The sequence below is a fragment of the Callorhinchus milii genome, unplaced genomic scaffold (genome assembly GCF_018977255.1).
Source record: "Callorhinchus milii isolate IMCB2004 unplaced genomic scaffold, IMCB_Cmil_1.0 Scaffold5, whole genome shotgun sequence".
NCBI lineage: Eukaryota > Metazoa > Chordata > Chondrichthyes > Chimaeriformes > Callorhinchidae > Callorhinchus > Callorhinchus milii.
The window spans coordinates 24,434,731-24,447,194 of record NW_024704746.1 but is presented as its reverse complement, the minus strand read 5'-3'; the positions used below and the strand labels follow the sequence as shown (position 1 = coordinate 24,447,194).

Below are 12,464 nucleotides of genomic sequence, written 5' to 3'. Positions count from 1 at the left end.
CAGGCAGAGGGCGAAACCTTGGGCAAGTTTCCTTACTCCACACAGAGCCCAATAATAATCCCTCCAAAAAAAAAAAAACAATAATAAATTGGTCATTTTCAATCTACGACTGTTTGTGGGACATTGCTGTGCGCAATTGGCTGCCGCGTTCGCCCACAAATATACAGTCAATTCACTTTACAGTGTGTTCTGTGAAGCGCTTTGGGACGTCCTCCCGACGTGAAAAGCGCTATATCAAATGCAAGGATTATTATTATTATTATTAAATTGACGCCAGCCCTGTCAGGCTAACTGCCATTACTGGGTGTGGGTTAGGTTTGATATTTTACTTTACTGCAGCCACTGAATTGCACCTCAAGGCTGGTAAAGATTAATGACCATAATAACTGCAGTTATATAGGCAGTACATTGTCTGCTGTTCTGGAGAACTGAAACAAACAACGTTTCTCCCACAAAATATACAGCCGTCACTTTATAGTATATCCTGTGAAGTTTTTTTGAGATGTCTCGATTATGAGATAAGGCAACGACTATTATTATTATTATTAACTTCTTCGTGGATTCTCTAAACTAACAGGTTACACCTCATCAAGCTATTACCCTCACACTGTTCCCCAGGAACATATCTAGGTTCCAAGGTTTGATCGGGCAAGACTTTTTCAAAAAGTTTTCAAACACATTTAATTGTTGTGATCCTCAGACCAGCAGTTGGCATTGCCAAGTGGTTCTGTAGCTCTCGCCTACCCCAGCTGTGGATTCATTCTCTTCAGGGCAACTGGGTGGTTGGGATGCCAAGTGCACACTGCGGAGAGAGACAGACAGACAGAGAGAGACAGAGAGAGACAGAGAGAGACAGACAGAGAGGCAGAGGAACCACCTTGTTCCAATACTCAAGATGTCCAGTGTGTTTCCAATCCCCAAAGCATCTTCAGAGCATCTTCTGGAGCAGTTGGACACCGCGAGAGGCCATTTGTCAGAGGAGCAGCGGCTCTGGTGATCAGGAGAACAGGGAGAGCAGTGCCAACTGATAGGTTACCTGATGGCTCAGGGACTTTACACACACACTAACACTTACACATTAACACTTACACACTAACACACACTAACACACTAACACTTATTCCTGTAGCTCAGGGGTTAGAGCACTCACTTTGCGAGCGAGAGACCTGAGTTCAATCCCAGGCAGAGGGCGAAACCTTGGGCAAGTTTCCTTACTCCACACAGAGCCTAATAATAATCCTCTAAAACCAAAAACAATAATAAATTGGTCATTTTCAATCTACGACTGTTTGTGGGACATTGCTGTGCGCAATTGGCTGCCGCGTTCGCCCACAAATATACAGTCAATTCACTTTACAGTGTGTTCTGTGAAGCGCTTTGGGACGTCCTCCCGACGTGAAAAGCACTATATCAAATGCAAGGATTATTATTATTATTATTACACACTAACACTTACACTGACACACACACAGCCCCACAGCCCGTGTCCGGTGCGGTGCGGTGCCCTCCGGTGCGGGTGCGGTGCCCTCCGGTGCGGTGCGGGCAGACAGTCCCCGCTCTCTGCCCTCCCGCTGTCCGGCGGGCGGTACCGTCAATGTGCGGTCGGTGTGTGTCGGTGTCGGAGCTCCCGATGGCGGTGAGTGATCATTGCAGCGGTTATTACGGCGCCGACCGTGTGCGGGTGTCCGGGTTCTCCTGTCCTCAGCCCCACACCGCCCCGACCGCCGGGTACTGCTGCGGCTTCAGTGACTTCAAGTACTGTTGCGATGATCCCAACAGTTTCTTTCCATATGAATACAGTTACATGTGGTGGTTAAGGTAAGTGGGGGTGAGGGGGGGGGGGGGGGTGAGGGGGGGAGGGGGGGGGTAAGGGGCTTGTGGGAGGGGGGGAGGGGGGGAGGGGGGGGGTGAGGGGGGGAGGGGCTTGTGGAGGGGGGGCTGAGGGGGTGAGGGGCTTGTGGAGGGGGGGCTGAGGGGGGTGAGGGGCTTGTGGAGGGGGGGCTGAGGGGGGTGAGGGGCTTGTGGAGGGGGGGCTGAGGGGGGTGAGGGGCTTGTGGAGGGGGGGCTGAGGGGGTGAGGGGCTTGTGGAGGGGGGGCTGAGGGGGGTGAGGGGCTTGTGGAGGGGGGGCTGAGGGGGTGAGGGCTTGTGGAGGTGGGGGTGAGGGGCTTGTGGAGGGGGGGCTGAGGGGGTGAGGGGCTTGTGGATGGGGGCTGAGGGGGGTGAGGGGGTGAGGGGCTTGTGGAGGGGGGCTGAGGGGGGTGAGGGGCTTGTGGAGGGGGGGCTGAGGGGGTGAGGGGCTTGTGGAGGGGGGCTGAGGGGTGAGGGCTTGTGGAGGGGGGGCTGAGGGGGCTGAGGGGGTGAGGGGGGATTCCTACTCCCAGTGACAAGACATCGCATTGTGTGTGTTTTTGATTCTTGTGGTTTAGGAGGTATTTGGGACTGAAATGTTCTGTGTATATAACTACACGTTGTTACTGTTGTTGTTGTGATGTTCTGCTGTTTAAACAACAAGAACTCCCTGTAACTCAGGGGTTAGACCCCTCCCCTCGCACCCCACAGCCCCTGTAGCTCAGGGGTTAGACCCCTCGCCCCCCACCCCACAGCCCCTGTAGCTCAGGGGTTAGACCCCTCGCCTCGCACCCCACAGCCCCTGTAGCTCAGGGGTTAGACCCCTCCCCCCCACCCCACAGCCCCTGTAGCTCAGGGGTTAGACCCCTCCCTCGCACCCCACAGCCCCTGTAGCTCAGGGGTTAGACCCCTCCCCCCCACCCCACAGCCCCTGTAGCTCAGGGGTTAGACCCCTCCCTCACACCCCACAGCCCCTGTAGCTCAGGGGTTAGACCCCTCCCTCACACCCCACAGCCCCTGTAGCTCAGGGGTTAGACCCCTCGCCCCCACCCCACAGCCCCTGTAGCTCAGGGGTTAGACCCCTCACCCCCCACCCCACAGCCCCTGTAGCTCAGGGGTTAGACCCCTCCCTCGCACCCCACAGCCCCTGTAGCTCAGGGGTTAGACCCCTCCCCCCACCCCACAGCCCCTGTAGCTCAGGGGTTAGACCCCTCGCCTCACACCCCACAGCCCCTGTAGCTCAGGGGTTAGACCCCTCCCTCGCACCCCACAGCCCCTGTAGCTCAGGGGTTAGACCCCTCGCCTCCACCCCACAGCCCCTGTAGCTCAGGGGTTAGACCCCTCCTCGCACCCCACAGCCCCTGTAGCTCAGGGGTTAGACCCCTCGCCTCGCACCCCACAGCCCCTGTAGCTCAGGGGTTAGACCCCTCGCCCCCACCCCACAGCCCCTGTAGCTCAGGGGTTAGACCCCTCGCCTCACCACCCACAGCCCCTGTAGCTCAGGGGTTAGACCCCCCCTCGCACCCCACAGCCCCTGTAGCTCAGGGGTTAGACCCCTCGCCTCACACCCCACAGCCCCTGTAGCTCAGGGGTTAGACCCCTCCCTCGCACCCCACAGCCCCTGTAGCTCAGGGGTTAGACCCCTCGCCTCACACCCCACAGCCCCTGTAGCTCAGGGGTTAGACCCCTCGCCTCGCACCCCACAGCCCCTGTAGCTCAGGGGTTAGACCCCCTCCCTCGCACCCCACAGCCCCTGTAGCTCAGGGGTTAGACCCCTCGCCCCCACCCCACAGCCCCTGTAGCTCAGGGGTTAGACCCTCGCCTCACCACCCCACAGCCCCTGTAGCTCAGGGGTTAGACCCCTCGCCTCGCACCCCACAGCCCCTGTAGCTCAGGGGTTAGACCCCTCGCTTCGCAAGCCAGAGGACCTGGGTTCGATTCTCGGGTGGGACAGGACAGGGCGAGACCTTACGCAAGTTTCCTTACTCCGCATACATGCCTCTGTTTACCAGGAGTAAGTAGATTGGCGTGTTAGTCGATTGGCAGATGGCTTTCCAGTGGTAATAACCCCTCCAAATAAATAAATACATAAATAATAATTTGGTCACTCAATCCACGACTGTTTGTGGGACGCTGCTGCGTGCAATTGGCTGCCGCGTTTCACCTTCAAAATATACAGTCAATTCACTTGGTCAGGACACTGGACTCATTTAAAAAAACCCAGCTTGATGTTCTGACGGTTGGCTGTTCTGGAAGGATGAGATCAAATGGGCTGAAGGTCCTTCTTCATCCAAACCTCTCGGGATCTTGTGATTTCTCGTTTTTCCCGCTGTGTATGGATAGATTTCTGATAGAATCTGTAACTTACCACCTGCCTTTCCACGTACAAAACCCTTTTGGTTTTGCCTGTTGCCTTTCAGTATCGGCGCTCTGGTGGGTCTCTTCATTGCTGCTGTGGTGCTGTTGGCTTTCGTCATCACCGTCTGTGTTCTCTGCTATTTATTCATCCGCACAAAGCCACAGCACAGGCTGGACACTGGACTTGATCTGCAGACACTGGGTAAGTCAGCTTCATTCACAGATTGGGCCTTGTATATGGTCCTGAGTGAACTCCTGATAACAAGTCCCTGATGCATATCATTTATATCATCACAGCAGATTACAGCATCGTGTTGTCAATGTGCTCTGCAGCTTCCTATGCAAAATGTGAATAAGGGGCCCTCCCTTTATTTTGTCACTTACTTATATCATATGAAGTTACATTCTGTACAGCCCGGTAAGTAAAAATATCAGATATATTATTGGAGTTAACTTACCAGTGCTCCTAGCAGTCACTTATGATGAGCGACTATCTTACTCCGAGTATCACAGACTTTTTTTTTAGTAGATTGAGATCATTGCAGCGTTTTGTGAGCTATTTTTTAAATGTCAAATTTGCAGCTGTTTTGTGGCTTTCAATATTATTCCTCTGATTGTATTCCTGGAATGACACATTGGCAAGGTGATTAATCTCACCTGCGCTCTCGGAAAGTTGTGTTTTTGTTAGGGCGGAGGAATGACGTAACTGTCTGCCAGGTTTTGTGATATTTGAAACAGCACAACAATGTATTTTGTTGTGTGCAAATTGTTTATTACATGAAGATGTTTGGTGTCACATCTAAATTGGAAATACAGGATCTTTGTTATATTAATTTGGTCACTCAAACCGTGACTGTTTCTGGGACACTCACTGCTGTGCCCAATTGGCTGCCGCATTTCGCCCACAAAGTATACAGCCAATTCACTTGAGAGTATATTCTGTGGATAACAACAACAAAAAAATGACATTGGTATAGTGCCTTTCACGTCAGGACGTGAAGCGCTTTGAGATGTCTCAAAGACGTGATAAGGCGCGATATCAAATTCAAGGATTATAATTTTTATTATCATTTGTTCTTTAATACACTAAAATGCATCTCCTGAGAAATGCAGTTTCCATGCAGATCTCAACACAGATCTCTGCTATAATATTCATATTTCAGCTGATAATATTACTAGTCTCTCAAATACAAGTGACATTAATGTACATTTCTCCCCAGTGTACAATTGACTTAAGAGGCTAACACCACTTGTATGCAACTAGCACTCGCTAAGTGTAGATCAGTTTGACATGTCAGTGACTGAAAATAAGGCACAGGAGTTGGAGTTGAGCAGAAAAAGCACCACCACCAACAACAACTTGCATGTACATATCGCCCTTCACGCAGAATAGCGTCCCAGAGCACTTGAGACAAGTCAAATCTCTGACTGTCCATTGCTTTGTGATGTCCTCCCGACGTGAAAGGCACTATACAAATATAATATTGTATTGTACTGTACCCTGAGGGAGAGCCGCTATGCAAATGTTTAACTTTCTCAGGGAGTTGTTAACATCATATTATTTTCCATAGAAAAATAGTCCTTTTCATTATTTTCTGATCTGCAACCTTGGTCCTTTGAGTCTCAATGGATTTACTCCCAGTTCATGAACTGCAGCAGAAAATGTCGCAGTGACTTTTCATAATCGAAAAGAATCATAGAATGTTTCAACACAAACAGAGGCCATTTAGCCCATTGTATCTGCAGCAGAATCTGAAGCAAACACCCTGCCCTTTCCTTGAAGCCTTTTACATTCCCTTTACACATTTTTTTTCAAATTATTTGTTCAATTTCTTTAAAAAGATTATTAAGGATTCTGCTTCAACCATCAGTTTCTGGCAGGCGTTCCATGTCCAGCTATAATAATAATGATAATAATAATAAGCCTTGCATCCAAGGATGCACCTTCCACCTTACTAAGCCAGTCTGGAAGCTTGGCGTCTTGTTTGATCCTCAACTATCCTTTCTACCCTACATCTGTGCCATGATCTGCTCTGCCTTTCCCCACCTCCACAACATCGCCCGGCTCCGCCACTGTCTCACACCGCAGGTCGCCGAACCCTCATACACACCTTCATTACATCGAGGCTCGACTGTGCAAACTCACTGCTTGTCGGTCTCCCCAACTCCTCCCTCCACAGACTGCAGATCATCCAGAACTCTGCAGCTCGTGTCCTCTCCTGTACCAGGCTCCGTGACCTTATCACCCCCATCCTCGCCCGACTCCACCGGCTTCCCATCACACAGAGGATACAGCTCAAGATCTTCACCTGGTCTTCACCTTCAAAGTCCTCCATGGTCTTGTTCTTGTTTCTCTGTGACCTCCTAACCCCGTACCATCCTGCTCGCTCCCTCCACTTAGCGGGCTCCAGCCTGCTTCACCCCCCGCCCCACCTCGCTCGCCCCTCTATTGGCGGGCGGGCCTTCTGCCACTCTGCCCCCCACCCTCTGGAACTCCATCCCTCAGTCCCTCTGCCTCACCCCCTCCCTTGCCTCCCTCAAGATCCAGCTCAAGACCCTCCTCTTCGACCGTGCTTTCAGTCACCCTACTTCCCCTCGCCCCTCCCCCCCCGACTCCCAGCTCATGTCCGAAACTGACTGTCCAGCATCTTGGGACGTCCTCCCAATGTGAAAGGTGCTCTACAAATGTAATTTTGTTGTTGTTCTTGTTCTTGCATTTGATATAGCACCTTATCACATCTTCGCGATGTTTCAAAGCGCTTCACAGAACATACTGTAAAGTGAATTGATGTATATTTTATATATAAAACATATACATTTTTGTAACTAAACCTCTATCTAAAAGGTCTCCTGACTGCTCCCTTCGGGGATTTTCTTTTGGTGCTCCTTCATTTTCTTCCTGTGAAGAAGAGGTTTTCATGACAGAACGCACCTGAATTTGTGAACCCGTTCAAATGTTATGTGACTCACCCTTTCTTAGACTCTCTGTCTATTGTAATCAATTTCTTTCACACAGCATTCTCCAAACAACAGACCTGATATACTTCTGTTGTTAGGACATTACATTGGTGATGTACCAGTTACCTATCTATTTGTTGTTAGGATGACACATCCTACTGTGTCCAGAAACACATCCGCTGGAAGCCAATTAGAATGAATCTTTCAATGCCTTTCACATTGGTTATTACCCCACAAATGAAATCATTTATCTTGTCTTTTCCTATTGTACCCAATTTCCAAACTGTATGGGTATAACCCAGAGGACACGGCCTGCGACTGAAGGGGGTAAATTCAGAACGAATCTACGCAAACACTATGTCAGTGAGCAAATAGTAAACCTGTGGAGACAGTTGAAGCAGGAAATTTTGATTCTTTGATACACAGATTAGATCGTTTTCTTTTAGGAAATAACATGATGGGATACAGTACACAGGTAGTTTGGGACATATGTGCATGTGACCTCCAGGAAGGTAGAAAGTGAACTAGATGAACCTTGTTTTTTTTTTGAGTAGCATTTCTTATATTCTCATGGCATTTGAATCGTTCAACATATTGACCAATAAACTTCTAAATTATTACAACTGGGAATTTCACTGTTTTGGGTAACTTTTTATCTTGAAACAAATGAAAAGCTTTGTGTTAATTTTGTTTCCAATGTGAATGCAACCAAATAGGCTTCCAAATGGGAGAATAATAATTAGGTCCAACATGTACATATCCAAATAAGAGATTCTCAACTTAGAATCAGCTTATCAAAGCCTCGATGGAGGTTGAATGCTGAGTCAATAGAAGTGCTAACATGTTAAAATACATGCAAATACTGCATTTCCATCTCATTATCACAAAATAGGCACAAAATAATAAAACCGAATTTCCTCCCTCTTCAGAAGTATATTGATGTGTGCATTTTTGTAGTGTCTGAATTTCCATGAATTTGAAGTGTAAATCGTGAATTCCAATTCATACAGCTCTTGCCTGGTGTCTCTCAAAACTTTCACACAAATATTGAACATCACCAATTAAAATCTTCATTATTACACACATTAAACTTTTGAAAATATTAGCAATCTTATCATCAACTAGGGTTTAAAAAGGTTGAACATCGACATTGATCCACTACCTCTCTGCATTGAGGATATTTTGTTTCGCCCACAAAATATACAGTCAATTCACTTTACAGTATATTCTGTGAAGCGCTTTGAGACATCTTGAAGACGTGATAAGGTGCTATATCAAATGCAAGGATTATTATTATTAAAGAAATGTATTTCCAATTTGCGCATAGCAACGACTCATAAACAGCCATGAGAGGAATGACCGATTAATTGTATCTGGGGGTTTATTAGCTAGGAAACCGGGATAAATTCCCTTCCCTTTTTACATAGTGCTATGGGTTATTTATCATCCACCTGAAGGGGCAGACAGGCCCTTGGCTTAGCACCTCCTTCAGTTGAGATGCACTGAACTCATATTGCTTGGTAAACAGCAAACATATGACTGTGATATTCACATTCCTGGAACCACCAGAGATGTCTTCATTATCATGGTCTCTCTGTACAGTGTAATTGGTGTGGGGGTGGCGGGAGAAATGTAAGTGCTACTTAGATCCTTTATTTTTCTCTTAACTCTGCAAACAAAAGATAAGATGAGGAACAAAATAACACTCTCAATATAATCACCAGTTACAATTCATTCTGCTGATTCAGAAAGGAACAGAAAATCTTCAGCTTGTTGACAAGTACCAATTAATGAGACTGCGTGGAGTGAGGGGAGAGAAGGAGTCATTGCATATATTCCACATATATATTGATACATCCAGATCTCATAGGTATCATGATATCGTCCACCATCACAAGGGATATCAGCCTTGTGTTCGGAGCAATGTTACATTTACACATAGCCAACCAAGGCGAACAAATTAAGTGCTTTATAAATTTGCATGTATATCTGAAACTCTCAGTCTGGTTTGGATACTCTTTAGCACAGCAATGGATTTTCCATGTGTATCCGACACCCAGCTGATCAACAAAACATTTGCAGTGACATTAATTGGGTGTCATCCTGAGCTAAACTTTATTATAGCTGTAAATGCAAAGTGGATACTTGAGATTGAATTGGTCCATTAGGCAGTTTGCATTGGGACGGTTCCAACCAAAATTCCAAATGACCAATAGATTTTAAATGCAGATTGAACTTAACTGTTGAAAGATATTCAACAGTGTGTATGTCAAACTCTTGACTCAGAAGCAAGAATGCTACCAACTGAGCCAGGGAACTGAAGAGTATCCAAACCAGACTGAGAGTTTCAGATATACATGCAAATTTATAAAGCACTTAATGTGTTCACCTTCTTGGCTGGCTATGTGTAAATGTAACATTGCTCACTGGCAACTGGCTATGTTTGTCTGCAAAATACAGTCACTAATTTTACAGAATATCTTATGAAGCGCTTTGAGGCGTCATCCTGATGTGAAAGCCGCTTTGTCAAATAGCCAGATTATTTTTATTATAATTCTTTTACACACACACACATACACAATAGGACAAGGAAGCACTGGGTCTGCTATAAGGTAGTGAAGGAGAGGCTGTGGGGACACAGTGTGTTACTGTGCTGCACAGTGAGCTCGGAGTCCTGGGTGTGAGTCCCTTGGCTTGGCTGACATTCACACTCTTGCTTCTCCCCAGATAATGAGCTGACGAGCTTGGGCCATATCATCGGGCACAGCACCAACACGAAGTGAGACACACAACAGAGAGGAGGTAGGGAATATCAGCAGAGAGGTCACCTCTCCTTCCCCTCCCCCCAGCTCCTCTGCTCTCATCCCGAGGCTCATCGAAAGAAATTGGTGCCTAAAAATTGTCAACTAATTCAATTCCTTCTTTGCTGATTGAGGATTAGTGCTGACGTGTATGGAATTACTGTCAGGTTGCTGATGGATTTAACCATTTAAAATCTTGCTTGTATTCTCCCAGGTGCTGCACATGCCATAGAGCTGGCCAGTCTGTCCAGTGGCCCGAGCACCATCAGGAAGCCGTTTCAGAGTCGCAGGTTGGACTGTGACAATCAGCCGCCCGAGCCTGACCGACTGTTCCAGAGATGCTTCATGACCACAGTGACTGCCATTAACATGCAGGGCTCCTCGTGAAGTCTTGCGACTCTGTTTCGTGATGTCCCCGACAATGAAGTAAACATGCTTTACCAGCTCTGTAGCTGCATTTGTCGTACCCTGTAACACTGTCTCGTTTCTGTCATTGTGCTGGAAAAAAAACAGAGGTGCTTCATTTAAAATTAAACCATCTTGAAATTGCAATTAATATGCTTTTTAATCTTTGGGTTGTTACCATCGACAAAATACACAGTCACTGCACTTTTCAGAAACTTTGTGAAGCATTTTTGAGATGTTTTGGCTTTAAAGGCTACATGACATGCAATGATTACCATTATTATTTATTATTATTATCACCAGTATAACTTGGAAATGGAAAGAATATAAATATAATTCACATTTATACAGTGCCTGTCACATCGAGAGGATGTCTCAAATTGCTTGGTTGAATGAATGGAAATAGGGAAAGAAAGAGAGAGGAATGGATAAGGGAGGGAGGAATATAGAATCTGATAGAGGAGGAAAGAAGGTGGTAAGCGAGATAAGAAGAAAAAGAAGTCTTGGTTGGCATTTATATTGTGGTTCTGAAGACTTGAATTGTGTTGCTAAAGAGAACTCTTGATACAGTGAACAAATATTGAGATGAGACATGGGAGCTATAATAATAATAAATAATCCTTGCATTTGATATAACACTTTTCACGTCTTCTCGATGTCTCAAAGCGCTTCACACAATAGATTGTAACTGTTTTCATCATTGAATGTAAGGCCAGCAGGGAATGAGACACAATGATTTATCTTCCCCCAAATCTTATCCCAGTAATCCACTCCCTCTTTGTGTGGGTGTTCATTGGAAGTTCATATGAAATCTATTTTCACATTCACTTGCTATTCAGGCTGCTGCTGAAATTTCTCAGCTTCCTTCTGTACCTGGTTTGGCTTTCCCTACCTTTCTGCTTGATATTCAGGTTGCGTAGCTTCTTCTGAACCGCCTGCCAGAGTTGTCCAGTTGCATTGGAGGATACTGCAGGAGACTTGGAAACACAACGTCTAAGCTGACACTCCAGTGTGTTGGGGGTGTGCTGCATGGTTGGAGGTGTCCTTCAGATGAAACATTAACCTGAGGTCCCATCTGCCTGTTCAGCTGGGCATTAAAGATCCCGCGGCGCTATTCGAAAAGAGAAGGGAGTTTCTCAATCTCTCCCGGTGTCCTGGCCAACAGTCCCACAAATAAAATTGTTCACTCACCCCATGGCTGTTTGTGGGACACTGCTGTGCACAATTGGCTGCCTTAGCTCCTCCACAAAATACACGATCACTACACTTTACAGTGTATCCCGTGAAGTGCCTGGAGACATCTCGACGACGTGTTAAGGAGCTGTGTCAAATGCAAGGATTATTATTAATATTAGCATAATAGCTAAAAGCATGTGGCTTGTCATTTCAAACACCGACTGACAAACGTCCCAATTCCACGGTTAACAGAAACCTAATGAGAAGATTGTCAGAGTCACTCCCCCTCCCTCCCTCACTCCCTCCCTCCCCACCCACCTAGTGACAGTGAAACGAAATGTGCCAGAATGAGCACGGAATTATAATGCCGGCTATGGGTATTAATCCCACTAATGCCCACTTTACCCTATTCAGGTGTAAAGTGCCTCGTACTCAGGTGCCTAGGCATGCAGAGTGGGCTGGCTGGGTTTACATTGTTTGCTCTGTGTTGCTTTCAATCTGGCAGGAAAAGAGATTATTTTTTCTCTCCCGCGCTTGCAATCAAGATAATAGTTTATTCTCACAGATTTCAAAGGTCCCTATCTTCACACTTGGTTGAAACGAATTAATGTTCTTTCAACGCAGGATGTTTCTTTCTTTCAACTTTCACCAGGAACTTCCAATGTAGAATGAATGTACTTTGTGCAAAATTACCTTTGTGTCCGCGGGGCTGACCACAGAGCAAATCAACCTCTTTAAGAGCCATCAAGTCACTGCTGCCCTTCATTTTGAGAGATAGTTTATCTCTAAAAGAAATACTGAACGCCCTAATCACTCTGTATGCGGTAGAACAATGTTTTTTTTTAAAAAAGGTCCTTTTGAATTAAGTCAAAGCAAGAGTTCAGAACAGCTTTCGTGCTGAGTGTATTAGTCTCAGT

General features: G+C 46.7%; 1 protein-coding gene across 1 annotated transcript; it reads left to right on the top strand.

Moving 5' to 3' along the window:
* The first annotated feature begins 1,552 nt into the window (after window positions 1-1,552).
* On the top strand, window positions 1,553-10,479 carry shisal2a (shisa like 2A). The gene is made up of 3 exons (XM_042335807.1): window positions 1,553-1,818; window positions 4,270-4,409; window positions 10,181-10,479. Exons 1-3 carry the CDS (start codon window positions 1,595-1,597, stop codon window positions 10,351-10,353), a joined length of 537 nt encoding a protein of 178 aa, XP_042191741.1. The 5' UTR covers window positions 1,553-1,594; the 3' UTR covers window positions 10,354-10,479.
* The last annotated feature ends 1,985 nt before the right edge of the window (window positions 10,480-12,464 follow it).